Source organism: Sciurus carolinensis, chromosome 8 (genome assembly GCF_902686445.1).
Source record: "Sciurus carolinensis chromosome 8, mSciCar1.2, whole genome shotgun sequence".
In the NCBI taxonomy this organism is placed as follows: domain Eukaryota; kingdom Metazoa; phylum Chordata; class Mammalia; order Rodentia; family Sciuridae; genus Sciurus; species Sciurus carolinensis.
In genome coordinates this window covers 122,808,415-122,824,219 of record NC_062220.1, presented here as the reverse complement: position 1 = coordinate 122,824,219, position 15,805 = coordinate 122,808,415, and the positions used below count along the sequence as shown (strand labels likewise).

Genomic DNA, 15,805 nt, shown 5'->3' with positions numbered 1-15,805 from the left:
ACCATTCAAAAAGAAAAAAATCAGAAAAATTAAGAGAGAAGCGAGTAAGAGTGAATCCTGGTCTTTGAAAAGCATAGTGTGAGAAATATTTCATTGACATATTAAATTAGGAAGTAGGGAGAAAAAAACAGAGAAAATTTGAAGTAAAGGTCTAGAAAAATATTTAACCCAGATGGGAAAACATCATGGTACAGTACAGTGTAATTTTGTATGTTTGAACTAATAAATTAAAAGAAAATAAGTTTTCAAAATTGATAACTGTAGGGTAAGAAAAACTAAACAGAGTAAGAATGCAGTAGTTGAACTTTGCCTTCAAAAATGATTTCTAGACCTAAATTATTTGTTGATACATTGTTTCACACTCTTAAGAAAATTTATACAGAGCATAGAAAAGTTTATTCTTGAAAGATTTCCAAAACCTAATAAAAAATAACAATGAAACAGAAGCACAGGTTAACTTGAGTAAAGGGAGAAAAATCAGTAATACTACTATTAAATGTTATAATATTTGAAAATAGAAACTCATTATGATTAATTAGAATTCATAATGGAAGAATTTTGTGTATAAGGAAATTTTTACTGTAACTTAAGTAGGAGGTTAATTTAGAAAGGCCAAATAATTATCGAGGGGGTTAATTTTTTTAAAATAATGTTAGATAATTCAACTGCCACAACTGAATTATCAGTCCCTAATAAATATGTTTTTTTTAAATGCCCACAGAAAGCTATTTCCTTAACATAAATGAATTCTGTCTATTTATCTATTTATTTTTCTTTACTGGGATCAAACACAGGACCTTGCTCATGCTGGGCAAGTGCTCCATTACTGAGCTACATTCCTAGCCCTGTTGATTTTATTTTGAGACAATGTCTTGCAAAGTTACTGTCCTCAAACTCAGCCTCCTGAGTAGCTGGAATTACAGGCATGCACCACCACATCTGACTTCTGTGTCTTTTAAAAATCATTGGCAAATATTACAGTTCACTGGTTATCCTGATTCTCTTTTATGTCAAGAAAAGACAAGAATAGGTACTATCACTTGTTTTACTTGTCTGGAACTTCTGCAGTACAATTAAGCAGAAATCAAGAAAGTAGACATACTGGAAAATAAGATAAAAATGAGCCAGGCATAGTGATGCATGCCTGTAATCCTCGCAAATTAGGAGGCTAAGACGGGAGGATCTCAAGTTCAAGGCCAGCCTCAGCACTTTAGCAAAGACACCCTAAGCAACTCAGTGAGCCCCTGTCTCATAAAAAAATAAAAAGAGCCTCATATAAGAACAAATTTAATTTTTTATCTTTTACTGCTAATACCCAATTAGATAAAAAGAAAACTCCTACATAATAGGATCAAAAATTGTAAATGCCGAGGAATAATTGTACCAAGAAATGGGTGAGGGGCTGGGGTTGTAACTCAAAGGTAAAGTGCTTGCCTATTGTGTTTGATCCTCAGCACTGCATAAAAATAAAGGCATTACGTCCTTCTACAACTAAAAAAAATAAAAATAAAAATAAGAAAGAAAGGAATGTGTGAGATCTTTGAGACTTAAACCACAAAAAGGTGCTTTTTTTTTTTTTTTTCCCTTAGTCTGTTTGTTTTGTTTTTTACGAGATTGGGTCTCAGTATTTTGCCTGGTCTGGCCCCAATCTCCTGGGGTCAAGCAGTCATGCTGTCTCAGCCTCCCACATAACTGGAACTATAGGTGTACACCACCACAAACCTTGTTTACATATAAAATGACCTCTTCATAAATAGACTAAATAAAATACAATTTTTTCAAATTATTATTTACTCATCCATTCAATGAATATTTTTTGTGTGTATGATATGTTCTGGACCCTTCCCTCAAGAGTTTTCATTCTTATAAAAGGGACAGACAGTATTCTAGTCATGTAGGAAATTTGAAGATGAGCACTAGGGAGATAGTCATGGAAAGAACTACTGATGAGTACTAGAGAGCTCAATAAGAAGTGGGTGCTACTGGGCACAGTGGTGCATCCTTATAATCCCAGCAGCTTGGGAGGCGAGACAGGAGGATTGCAAGTTCAAAGCCAGCCTCAGCAACAGTGAGGCACTAAGCAACTTAGACCCTATTTCTAAATAAAATGCAAAAAAAAAAAAAAAAAGAAAAGAAAAGAAAAAAGGGCTTGGGATGTGACTTAGTGGTTGAGTGCCCTAGAGTTCAGTCCCTGGTATAAAAAAAAAGAAAAGACGTGAGTGTCATTATAAGCATTATTCTCAAAGTAGACCTCACTGAGAGGGTGACATCTGAGGGGAAGCCAGAAGAAGGTGAAGGGACAACCTGGCAGAGGGAACAGGAACTTGCTTTATTTGTCTGTGCTTGATTTGTTTGGGAAGCCACTGGGAATTAGGAGACCATTTTGAGGGCTCCTCTGAATGAGACGTTAAGGCTTAGGAGGGTTTGGGTTAGAGAAGTTGAGACCTGTGGCAGTTATATGGAGTCTCTATCATGATGAGCTAAGTATAACACATGGAGATAAGTAAGGAAGCTGTTGCCATAATGTAGGTCTACATCTCAGACTTGGGTCATTACAGGAAAGTGGTGAGAAGTGGTCAGAGGTAGATTTCCTGATGGATCAGACACAGTGTTAGGGAAGAATAAAGACAGTCTCCTCCACTGACTTGAACATGGAAAAGAATACGGTTCTCCATAACCCGAGATGGAACATTCTTTTGTTAGGGGTAATGCTTTTGGATTTGGGTTCTAGACACATTAAATTTGTCAGTGTAAGTGGCTCTGTAGGCATTTGGAAATAGGAGATATTGAAGACAGGAGAGGGTTCTGGGTGGAAAAAGTCCAAAGATGGAGCCAGGGTTTTGTAGAGATGAAACCAGCAAGGGAGTCTTAAGAAAGAGGTCAGTTAAGGTAATGATGAGAGTGTTTGAAGGAGAAAGGAAAGAATAATGTGTTCAGTGAAGTGAGAACCAAGGATTGATCACTGAACCTGACAGCATAGAGGCTACAGGTAGCCTTGGGCAAATGTGATTGACTAACAATCATGTTGTTGGGTCAAAACTTGTTGGAGAGTGTTCAAGAAAGACTGGGGAAATATAGGTCTGCATTGTACCAGGCTGGGTTTTGTCTTGCACCTATGAAGACATAGAAGGAAAAGAGGAATGATAGTAGGATCTCAGAAGAGCAGAAAGGTAAGTATGTATGCAGGAGTGGCAGATAGTGAAAGGATGTAGCCTCACTGGGTCTTAGCATGGTGGTATTAAAGTGCTTATGGAGTTTAGAGTGAGCTGGAGTTGATTGTTGGAGTGTGGGAGAGTTGGAATTGAGACCATGGGAAATTTCAGTGATCTGTCATCTGAGTATGCAGAGAAATGAATATAGACGCCAAGGTGGTTTTTTGTTTTTTGTTTTTTGTTTTTAATTTTTTTGTAGTTGTAGATGGACAGAATGCCTTTATTTTATTTGTTTATTTTTTTGTGTGTGGTGCTGAGGATCAAACCCAGTGCCTCACACATGCTAGGCAAGTACTCTGCCACTGAGCTATAGCTCCAGCCCCAAGATAAGGTTATTGAAGGAAAGCAAGAATTAGTTTAAGGAGCCCAAAACCTTGGGTTAGCCTTAGAAGAATCATCATCTTGGAATCCCCAACAATTACAATGAGAATAATGACCATAATTTTAAATCAAATGAAGGAAGGATCCTGGATTTTTGTCAGTGCACAAGAAGGAAAGGGGTTGGTGTATATCATTTGAAGACAGAAGCCCCAAACCTGGAGTTCAGAGAGAAAAATTTGCCATGTATGTGGATTTACTGTGGAATTAGTGTCTCCAAAGAGCCACTGGGTGAATAGTAGTGTTTCAGATGAAAAATTTCAAAGTTTCAGCAATAGAAACTAACAACTTCAAAGGAGGCTACAGTGTATCTAAGGAGTTATAGTATTGCCACCCAGGCATCATTTATCAAAAAGTGAATAAATTTTCCTTCATGTAATATACTAACCAGTAAGCAGTGGGCAATTGAGGAGAAATTCATTTAGATCCTTGCTAAATTTCACACACAGCAAAAATAAATCTGAGATTTTAAAGAGATAAACACTATAAATAATTAAACCAGGTGAAAGTAGAATTGAATATTTATCAAAACTCTAGCAAAGAGAAGGTTTTCCATAGAAGAAATCACAAAGGAGAATAACAGACTTTACTATATAAAACTTTGACATTATGGGAAGGTGAATAGGTGAATTTTGCAACTAATGTATGTTTTGCATGTACTCGTGTCCTTTCTGGGTTCCCATCTGACTACATCTTCTCTACTCTAAGGCTTGTATACTACAGTGAAATACTGGTGTTTTATGTGCCTACATTTGCAGGCTCTTAAAGTTCGAGAGAAAGTTGTTCATTTTTGTAAACACTGCATTCACATTTGTTACACCCAGTGCACCAGTGTTATACCCATTAGTCATAAGATATGAGAAAATTAGTTCAAAAAGGCTTCTTTTAGATAATAGATATATATGAAGCCTCACTTTCATTTGTAATCAAATTAAAATTAAAGCTTAAAAGACCCTTAACAAATTAGAAGGAAAATATCATAATCCTATTGTTAACAGGGAGTTTTGAAGCAGACATTGTACACAGAAGTGTAAGGCACAGAGGTCTTTGAAAAGCATTCTGCAGTAAGTATGAGAATCCATACCTATGAAGATTTCAGATATCTTTCCTAGGATTCTCACTTTAGAATATCAATCTCAAGAGAAATAATCTAGAATGTGGAGAGTGGCATATCTACATGGTAGCATGAAAAACTGGAACCAGATAGTGTTCAGTGATAACTTAGGTCTGTTTATAGTAATGAATGCTCTCAACTATATAGAATGTAGAGCAAAGCCGAAGAAATTATAAAGTTCTCATAGATGATTAGAATGGGAAATGCAGCATACCAGCGCATACATAGTGTGAGCCACAAAACACAACAGAATGTAGAAACATTGCATTAAACTGCCATTGAAGATTTTTATAAAGTCTGATGGAAATTTTGAATATTTAGCTTATACCTCTTTTTGAAAAAATTCTTGGGAACTAGATAACTATTGACTTCATAAGGCACCAAAGTTAGAAAAGGAAATAAGGTCCCAACTCTTCACACTTGGATGGCAAGATGCGTGTGGTTGTCATTACCATCATGACTGGTGACCTTTATTAATGCCATGATATGTGCCTAGTGCTGTACTATGGCATTTTCTCATGTTTAATCTTCAGAATAATCCTATGAGAGTAGATTTGTTTTTTTTTAATTCACATGTTACAGGTGAAAAAACTGAGTCACAGAGACATGAGCATTAATGTGCTGATTGATTCTTTCTGGGAACTCCATAGGAAAGGGATGCTCCTGGCACCAGAAGTGAGATCCAAGTCATGAGAATAGCACCTAAAGATGACTTCATTCAGGGAGTCAGCAGCTCCAATCTCACTGTGTGCCAGGCAATCTGCTAAGTGCTTTCCCTACCATGTCTTGTTTTGAACTCAGAATGCTCTCTGAGGAAGGTCCAGTTATAACTAAAGAAGCAAATTAGTTGCAGAAGAAACTCAAGACCTCAGACCCAGGAAGTGTCAGCTTGTGGTTCTAATATGATTATGATGCCACATGGCACCCAAGCTCTCAGCTATGCCTTGTTGCTTGTCTATAAAAGGAGTGGGGCACTGGGGTCAATTAGGTGATTTACATTTTATAACCAATTAAATATCCTTAGTGGAGAATTTTTTTAGGTCGAATTTTTTAAAAAATTTCTAGTTCTGATGGTCCCAGGTCATTTGTCCTCAGACATGAAAATTCCAGTAACAATCAGCCCAGCCTGCAAACAAGGCTGCTGCTGAGTGCCTACCCTCACCCAAGTGCATTACAGGTAAGAAATCTCACCACAATCCCCCTGTCTTCTTCCAGATGTGATGGATGTAGCATGGTCTCCCCACGATGCCTGGCTAGCTTCATGCAGCGTGGATAACACTGTCGTCATCTGGAATGCCGTGAAATTCCCAGGTCTGGGATCTTCCCTGCTGGTTGATGGAAGAAATGGGCTACTACCAAAAGTCCTGCCTGTGTTGACTAGAGTTGGGTCAGGGAGTGGGTCTCTAATCTTGGTGGCAGCAAGTATATCACAGTGGCCCAGGATTTGTGTCTTGTCAGTAACCCAGATCTTTTTTTCTTTAGCAATTACATTTGTCTAATATTTAAAGAAGAAATTTATGCTAGAGAAAAAGAGTAGCTGAGTACTGACATTCGTGTGTCACAGATTGTGACTGGTGTTGAGGACCCTCAACTCCCACACAGCTTTGTGCCCTACGTTCCCTCTACGCTATGGCCTCAGCTCAGTTGTTCTCTCCTCTGAAGGCTTTGAGTGGATGCTGGCTGACACAAACCCTGTTTTGCAAAAAATGAACATTTCTTTCTTTTTTTTTTTTTTTTTTTTTGTGGTGCTGGGGATTGAACCCAGGGCTTCATGCTTGCAAGACAGGTACTCTACCAACTGAGCTATATCCCCAGCCCGAACTTTTCTTATTCATGGTGTTTAAAGTCATAAGAGATGGCATTACCTAGCCAGTGTTAAAGTTTACAACTAATAAAATACTTACGTTCCCACTTGGTATCTGTTGTCCTCATGGGCCAAAATGCATCATCCATGGATTTGGATCCAAGTCATTTTAATTTCCTTTAAAATCTACCATCAGCATATGTGGGACATTCAGTCTGACCACAGAGGGGGCTCTAGAAACTGATACAGCTTTTGGATTACAGATCTGTAGGAGGTACTCTTATACATTTCTTTGTCTTACTAAATGACTTACAAAAGTGTCACTCAGCCCAAGGCTCAAAAATTTTTAGGCCTCTGTCTTTCAGGGCTGCCTGCCAGGGCTGGTTACATCAGAAGTGCTCAAGTCATAGCCCATGTTGGCATAGACTTTTGTCCATTAATGGCAGCCATGGGCAAACTGCTCGCTTCAGACAAGATGTGGGGACAGAATTGGCAGCTGTGACCAAGGCCTAGGCTCTCTTATTACTTACCCTTTGGGGACATGTGTGACCCCACTCAAGTATTAGCTGACTGAAGGGAATCCATGGTACCTGCCTCTTTGATGCAGTAATTTCTTCAGTTGCTTTGGTGGAGATCAAACTAGGGGGCTCTTCTGCTTGGGCCCAGGTGAGCTTCTTAAGTTCCTGCTATTAGATTTCTATTCTATGACCCATTGTGGTGCATGTATTTTATATAGAGTTATTGTTTCCTTTAGTTAATGCCTTTCCAAATTTCTTCTATTTTTTTTCTTTACAGAAATTCTTGCTACGCTTAGAGGGCATTCTGGCTTGGTGAAAGGGTTAACTTGGGACCCTGTTGGTAAATATATTGCCTCTCAAGCTGATGACCGTAGTCTGAAGGTATGGAGGACGCTGGACTGGCAGTTAGAGACCAGCATCACCAAGCCTTTTGATGAGGTAACTAAGGAGGCCCAGGGTTTGGCCCCACCCCCTGCCTGGCCATACAGAGAGGAACTTGGCCATGGTCCACACCATGTAGGTGAATGCACAGAGTTTGGGGCCTCAGCAGGCCAGTCAGCTTTCTATAGGGTAGGCTCTAAGAGTTGCATGATAAAATTCTTTCCTTTATGAGAAGTCATTAAATGTCCAGCTTTGAAATGAAGATAATTTATAAATTTTAAAACTGAAGAGAACCTTAGAGCTATCCCTGCAGCACTGTATCACCTGACTCATGCCAGTGTGGAAAGTTTACATTGAGCCACCCTACTGAGTGACTTGTTGATATGAGGGGATCATGGAAGTGACTCTTCTGTATGTTTTCTGGCTGTGTTTGTGACTTGCTCACTGACATCTGCTCTGTAGGCCAGTCAACTTTTTTTCTGTACAGATTTAGCAGTTTAGTTTGCATAAAAAATAGAGATCATACTGCAGTGGCTTCTATAGTATTTTACTCTCTCTTCCTTTGAGTTCTGATTTCATATGGAATCAGCTCAAAATCACCATTATACTTTAGACATTTATAAAAGTATCTTCTGTATTTAAAGCAGTACTAGATATGGGGAAATAAAAGTGAATTGAGATGGAATCTCTCCCATGGACACTTACAGCCCTTCTGCATAGCACCCGTTTTTTGTTTTGTTTTGTTTTATTAGTTATACATGACAGTAGAATGTATTTTGACATATCGTACATACATGGAGTATAACTTCCCATTTTTGAGGTTGTATGTGATGTGGAGTTACGCTGGTGGCATATTCATATATGAACATAGAAAGGTTATCCGATTCATTCTACTATCTTTCCCGTTCCCCTCCCCTCTCCCTTCCCGCCACTCCTCCCTGTTCAATCCAGTGAACCACCCCCCACCCTTGTGATTCAGCATCTGCATATTAGAGAGAACATTTGGCCTTTGGATTTTGGGACTGACTTATTTCACTTAGCATGATAGTCTCCAGTTACATCCATTTACCAGCAAATGCCATAATTTCATTCTTCTTTATGGCTGAGTAATATTCCATTGTGTATGGCTACCACATTTTCTTTATCCATTCATCTATTGTAGGACACCTAGGTTGGTTCCATAGTTTAGCTCTTTTGTGAATTGAGCTGCTGTAAACATTGATGTGACCATGCTGATTTTAAGTCCTTTGGGTATATGCCAAGGAGTGTGATAACTGGGTCAAATATTTGTTCCATTCCAGGTTTTCTGAGGAATCTCCATACCATAGTGGATATCTCCACTATCCATAGTGGTTGCATCAATTTGCAATCCTACTAGCAATGTATGAGTGTACTTTTCCCCCACATCCCCACCAACATTTATTGTTACTTGTATTCTTGATAATTCCTTTCTGACTAGAGTGAGATGGAATCTCAGTGTAATTTTAATTTGCATTTCTCTAATTGCTAGTGATGTTGAACATTTGCACAGCATCTGTTAACCCCAGCACATTATCTACATAGTATCCTCTAGAGATAGAAAGTGCAATGCTGATACCTGTGAGCACATGTCTTCACATGAAGACAGAAATTTCTGTGAGTTAAGAGTATGGTCATGTCATTATCCAGAGTGTGCCATAATGGTCCAAGTGGGTTGATTGCATCAGGGAAGGATTCTCAGAGCAAGGGACACAGGAGTGAAGATTTGCAGGAAGAATAAGCATTTGCCCACTGGTCAGGGCTGGCTACAGAAAGAAAGTAGAAATCAGGAATTCAGTTTTCCCCAAACCAAAACCTACTAGACTTCGTCCTACACTTCTTTCCTACAGCTTCTTAGTACAAGTGATGTGTACAGCTTCTTAGTACAGGTGATATGGCCCTCATACCTTCAGTACTTCAGGGCTCCTACTGCCACACAGAGTTCCTATGAACTGAACTCCTGGGACAGTTGCAGGAGAGTCTTCTATTTTTTTTTTTTTTTTGAACCCAGGGGTGCTTAATCGCTGAGTCACACCCCCCCCCCTTTTTGTCGCTTTAGAGGAGGAAAAGTTTATTTTGGGGCTCATGGTTTCAGAGGTCTCAGTCCATAGACAACAGGCTCTTTTCTTGGGGCCTTGAGCTAAAGCAGAATATCCTGGAGGAAGAATGTGGCAGAGAGAAGCAGCTCACATGATGATCAGAAAGCAGAGAGCCCCAGTCCTTTTAATATTTTATTTTGAGACAGGGTCTCACTAAGTTGCCTTTGATCCCCTGCCTCAGCCTGCCGAGCCTCTGGGATTATAGGCATATGCCTTAGGACAGGCATACACCACTGAACCCAGCTGCAGGATAGTCTTTTGGGTACTAGTGGGAGCTGGTAGCACTCTTTAGCCTCTACTGGGGCTCATTCCACACAGGGTTGTGAGGCAGGTGATTTCATTGCACTTAGGCCCAGCTTTGTCTTTTTCTTCTCTGGGGCCTTGAGATCAAGATCTTAGTCCCCTAAATCTTTAGGGTAGCCCATGCTGATCTTGAACTTGGCTTTGGACTCATTCACTTTGCAGAATGAATAACATGAAGGGGGTGTGCTGTCTTAATCATCATGCCAGTTCAGGGGAGCAGTGCCTTTCTGCTGTGCCTTTTATAGTTCACGAGGACTTTATAAATCTGTTGTTTGCAGCTATCCTCACCAATCCTTGGGTGAGGAATCAGGCTCAAGGGAGCAGGTGGTACTTCACCGTCATCTATTCTACTGTAGACTCCTCCTGGGCTTCCAGGTATCAGCAGGGTACTTTCTCTGTGGCAGCATTTCTTTTCTTTCTTTTTTTTCCCCATATTTTTTATTGTTGCATTATAGTTGTACATTTTGATGAAATTTGTTGTTATGTATTCATACATGCACACAATATAGCAATATAATTGGCAAGTACCACCCCCCAGCACTTCCCTTCTCCTACCACTTGGTCCCTTTCCACTACTGATCTCCCTTTGATTTTTAGATCCACCCCCACCTCATTTTCCTCTTTCCTCTTAAGGTTCTACATTTGAAAGGAAACCTTCTGAGTTTGACTTATTTCGCTTAACATGATGGTCTCTAGTTCCATCCTTTTCCTGAAAATGACATAATTTCATTTTCTTTATGGCTGAATAAAACTCTATTGTGTATATGTACCATATTTTCTTTATCCATTCATCTGTTGAGGGACACCTAGGCTGGTTCCATAGTTCCATATTGTAAATTGTGCTACTGTAAACATGGGTATGCATAGTATGATGACTTCAATTCTTTAGGATAAATACCAAAGTATGGTATTTGGTAGTTTCATGCCTGATCTTTTGAGGAAGCTCCATGCTGATTTCCATAGCAGTTGTACTAATTTACAGTCCCACCAATGGTGTAAAAGTGTTCCTTTTTCTCCATATCCTCTCCAGCATTTATTATTATTTGTATTCTTTTTTTTTTTTTCTTAATACTTTTTTGGATGTTGGCAGACCTTTATTTTATTCATTTATTTATATGTGGTGCTGAGAATTGAACCCAGTGCCTCACACATGCTAGGCAAGCGCTCTTCCACTGAGCCACAATCCCAGCCCTATTGTTTGTATTCTTGATGACTGCCATTCTGACTAGTTGAGATAAAATCTCAGTGTAGTTTTTATTTGCATTTCCCTAAATTCTAATTATGTTAAACATTTTTTCATATATTTGTTGGCCATTTGTATTTCTTTTTTTGAAAAGTGTCTGTTTAATTCGTTGTCCATTTATTAATTGGGTTATTTGGTATTTTGGTGTAAAGCTTTTCGAGTTCTTTATATATTCTAGATATTAATCCTGTGTCAGAGAGTTGCAGCAAAGATTTTCTCTCATTCTGTAGGCTCTTTCTTCATGTTCCTAATTGTTTTCTTTGCTGTGCAGAAGCTTTTAAATTTGCTGCTATCCCATTTATTCACTCTTGGCATTAATTCCTGAGCTTTAGGGGTCCTATTAAGAAAGTTGGGCTGGGGAGATAGCTCAGTCGGTACAGTGCTTGCCTTGCAAGCACAAGGCCCTGGGTTTGATTCCCAGCACCGCAAAAAAAAAAGAAAAAAAAAAAAAAAAAGAAAGTTGTTGCCTGTACCTGTATGTTAGAGTATTGACCCGATGCTTTCTTCTAGGAGTTACATAGTTTCTGGTCTTTGATCTATTTTGAATTGATTTTTGTGCAGGATGAGAGATAGGGTCTAGTTTCATTCTGGTACCTATGGATAACCAGTTGTCCCAGCACCTTTTGTTTAAAAGACTGTCTTTCCTCCAGTGTGTTTTTGGCACCTTTATCAAGGATCAGATATGACTTTTTTCTAGTTCTGTGAAGACTATTGGTATTTTGATGGGGATTGCATTGAATCTGTACATTGCTTTTGGTAGTGTAGCCTTTTTAACAAAATTAATTCTGCCTGTCTATGAACATGGGAGGTCTTTTTCCATCTTCTATTTCTCTCTTCAATATTCTGTTGTTTTCATTGTAGAGGTTTTTCACCTTCTTGGTTAGATTTATTTCTAGCTATTGTTTTGGGGTTTGTTTGTTTACTTGTTGTTTTTTACTTGTTTGAAAACAGTCCTCAGTGGGATTGTTTTCCTGATTTCTTTCTCAGCAGATTCATTGTTGGTGCATATGAAAACTATTGGTTTTTGTATGTTGATTTTGTAGCCTATTACTTTGCCAGATTTGTTTATTAACTCTAGCAGTCTTTTGGTGGAATTTTTGAATCTTCTAGATATAAGATTCATATCATCTGCAAGCAGTGATAATTTGACTTCTTCTCTTCCTATTTTTAGCCCTTTTATTTTCTTCTCTTGCCTAATTGCTCTGGCTAGAATTTCAAGCACTATCTTAATTTGGAGTGGTGAGAGTGGGTATTCTTCTCTTGTTCCAGATTTTAAAGGAAACGCTTTCAGTTTTTCCCCATTTACTATAAGATTGGCTTTGGGTTTTTCATATATTACCTTTGTGATGTTGAGATAGGTTCCTTCTATTCCCTAGTTTCTTCAGTGTTTTTATCATAAACAGGTACAGAATTTTATTGAAGCCCTCTCTTTGGCAGCATTTCTTGAGGATGCTCCGTAGACCCCGAGTGCTGGGGTTAATAGGTGCTGTGCAGAAGCAGTGGGTCATTGTGGAATTGTGCATTTCAAAGGACTGGCCTTCCTCAGGGCATGTACTGTTGTTCTGTGTTCAGTCTGGTGGGAGTATAGAAGGTATCACAGTTCCCACACTCATTTATGCAAGATACCACATAGTTCCCACACCCATTTGACACAGAGTCTTTTTTGTCGTGTCATCTGGAAAGACTGGTTGGCAGCTCTCAGTGTAGTCAGAAGCTTGGGGTGCATGCTCTATCATCTATTAGTACATCACAGTTTGACTTTATCTTTGAGGCCAGAGTTGTGGTCACGAAGTTGACTTTGAGCTCCTTTTAAGCAAAGATGTTTCTTTCAGTGTGGAGGGACGACCCATGTACTGCGGCTCAGCTGGTCACCTGATGGGCATTACCTTGTGTCTGCCCATGCAATGAACAATTCTGGCCCCACTGCCCAGATCATCGAGCGGGAGGGCTGGAAGACCAACATGGATTTTGTGGGACACCGGAAAGCTGTAACTGTTGTGGTGAGTGTGCCTGGCCTTATGAAGTCCTGGCAGCTGTCAGTACCACCTTGAGTGTCCTACTACAGTGGCTTACATGAGGGGTAGTAAGTTCTCCAGGGAGGCTCCTCAAGACTGGGCTACACAGGGTACTCTGAGGTGATGGGGCTCTGAGTCAGCACATGTTGGTGTTTACTTCATTTCAAATTCTTAACAATTAAATATTTTAAAACTACTTTTACAAAATATAATACATATGTAGTTTGTTTGTTTTTGCAAATTTTAAAATATCAGGTATCACCAGATCAGTCTTTGGTTAGGAAGATTGTAACTCCACACCAATCTTTTGTATATTCATGTCTGCTCTAGGTGCTCAGCACAGTGCCTCTTTGCATAACTCCAGTGAACATAGAGTGATTCTGGGTGCCCCCAGAACAGTACTCTTATCTCCATGTCCTGTAACCGTAGTCATAGCTGCCAGCTTACACTGGTGGTCACTGGTTTGCTCATCTGGTATTGATGTGGAGGGTGAAGATCTCCAGAGAGCTACTGCTAATCTTTCAGACTTGAGAGACCATGAGTCTCTCTGGATCACTTTAATTGAAGAGTACCTAAGGCAAGCTGTTAAGTAGCTGAAAATAACCTGTGGGAATTTGCAACCAAAACAAAATAAATAGATTGATGGGTTTGGGTTGATGACAGTGAAAGATCATTTGGGACCCTGATCAAAATGGGCTCATCATTGCTTTTTTAAATTGAAAAATAGATATCATATGTTGTACTTTAAAATATAAATTTTATAAGAGTAAAATATTGCTTCCTCAATTTTTTATCTTGTAGTCAATATTGGATTTTGTTTGAACTAGGGCCTTGTTCCTAAAATGTTTGAAAATCATGCTTCATAGTTAATACAGTGCTTCTACATGATTCTCTCATGTGATTCTCATAGTCACTTTACGAGTGACTGTGAGAAAATGATACATCCCTCATAGGAAGCTCACAAAGCTTCACAAAGCCCTATAGCCTACTCAGCGGTAGTGGGGGTTCCATTTTCTCCTGTTTCTGTGCAACCCTGGCCATTCCTGCCTGCCTCCTAGAGTGAAAACCCCTCTAGATTACCTGCCTTGCCCAAAGGAGCCACCCTTCTTCTACCCTTAGATTTCCTCACTTGAAATTCCAGAAGCTCCAACCCACTTCTCAGTCCAAAAAAGTCTTAAGGAACTTGGCATTTGCTTCCTTCCTTTCCAGGCAACCAGATTACAAAGCTCCCTGGGCTGAACAGTTACTCAAGGAAGTAGGGAAGTAGGCATTGTCCCTAACCCTGGGAGATTTTTTTGGGGGGTGGGGGTACCTGGGATTGAACTCAGGGGCATTTGACCACTGAGCCACATCCCTAGCCCTATTTGGTATTTTTTATTTAGAGACAGAGTCTCTAAATAAAGTTGCTTAGTGCCTTGTTTTTTTGCTGAGACTGTCTTTGAACTTGAGATCCTCCTGTCTCAGCCTTCCAAGTTGCTGGGATTACAGGCATGCACCACTGTGCCCGGCTCCTGGGAGATCTTTTGAGCCTCTTTGGCTGAACATATTTCTGCTAGATAAGTGTGACTGTGAACAACAAACATAGTGAGTTACATGGATCAGTTCTTGCCTGCAAGTCCCTTTGACCTCCTGTAGGAGACGAGGAATGAGCTAGTCCTGGTCCCTGAAGCCCCCTTGCAGTCCTAGCTTCTCCCCCAGTTCCTAGGAGACTATCAGACCAGAAGGAGTTGAGAGGACCAGTTCCAGTAGCTCCCATCCATTTGACTTGGCTTTTAGGAGCATTTAGGAGTACTAACTTCAAGCCCTTATTCCCAACATTTACCCATTTAGTTACTCTGCATGTTTTCTGACCTCTTGGAGCCTCCAGTGCACCATCAACAAAACACCTCCTAGGTAGTTATAAAGATGAAATAATGCATGCCCAATACTGGGCCTAGAGGCTCTGTGAGGGACTCCCATCAGTGACCTGGGATTTTGGTGTGTTTCTCATGCTAAGGCATGAGGTATGTACTTGATGCCCGATTACTATTAAATATGTGTTACTTGGTTTTAGAAATTCAACCCAAAAATCTTCAAAAAGAAGCAGAAGAATGGGAGTTCTGCAAAGCCCAGCTGCCCTTACTGCTGCTGTGCTGTTGGCAGCAAGGATCGCTCTCTCTCTGTCTGGGTGAGCCACCACACTGAGTTTTTGCTGTAGGGTGGGAGATGTGGACTGGGAAGGTGGCAAACTTGGAAGCCTTGAAGGGAGGAGAGACCCACTGCTGTTGATGGTGCTCAGTGTGTACTTTACTATGTACCTGGGATCAGTCCCTCCTGGAAACCTGCGGTTTTCCTGCTACATAGAAGGAAGCACTGAATACTAGGCTTGGCACAGCCAGAAAAGGCCAGTGTAATCTCAAGCCAGAGCAGATCTTGTGTCTAGACTCAGGCAGCACCCACAGTAGTCAGTACTATCGTTGGCATAATATGTTTGCTTGCTTAAGTTAGAAAATTCTTGGTATTGACATATAGTGTATATAAAGTATATTAAGTTTAGTGAATTGTATGTATATTTACACCAGTGTCACTACCACCTTGGTGGGGGTGGAGGTAGGGTGGGGTCTTGACCACTTAGGAAGCCACTCTTCCTCCAACCCCACCAAGACAATCACTCTTAACAGCCTCTCTCATTTTGATGAATTTTACCGGCTCTTGAACTTCATATGAATGCAGTTGTGAAG

The 15,805-nt window shown here is 40.0% G+C and overlaps 1 protein-coding gene across 8 annotated transcripts in view; it reads left to right on the top strand.

Annotated features, from left to right (window-relative positions):
* LOC124990361 (protein HIRA) overlaps positions 1 to 15,805 on the top strand; it is a 98,774-nt gene that overhangs the window by 28,917 nt on the left and 54,052 nt on the right. For all 8 annotated transcript variants that reach the window (XM_047560336.1, XM_047560330.1, XM_047560329.1 and 5 more), the window contains 4 exons: positions 5,920 to 6,015; positions 7,304 to 7,464; positions 12,903 to 13,070; positions 15,139 to 15,252. In XM_047560336.1, the coding sequence (XP_047416292.1) occupies positions 5,920 to 6,015; positions 7,304 to 7,464; positions 12,903 to 13,070; positions 15,139 to 15,252 (539 nt within the window). The remainder of the gene's footprint in view (positions 1 to 5,919; positions 6,016 to 7,303; positions 7,465 to 12,902; positions 13,071 to 15,138; positions 15,253 to 15,805) is intronic.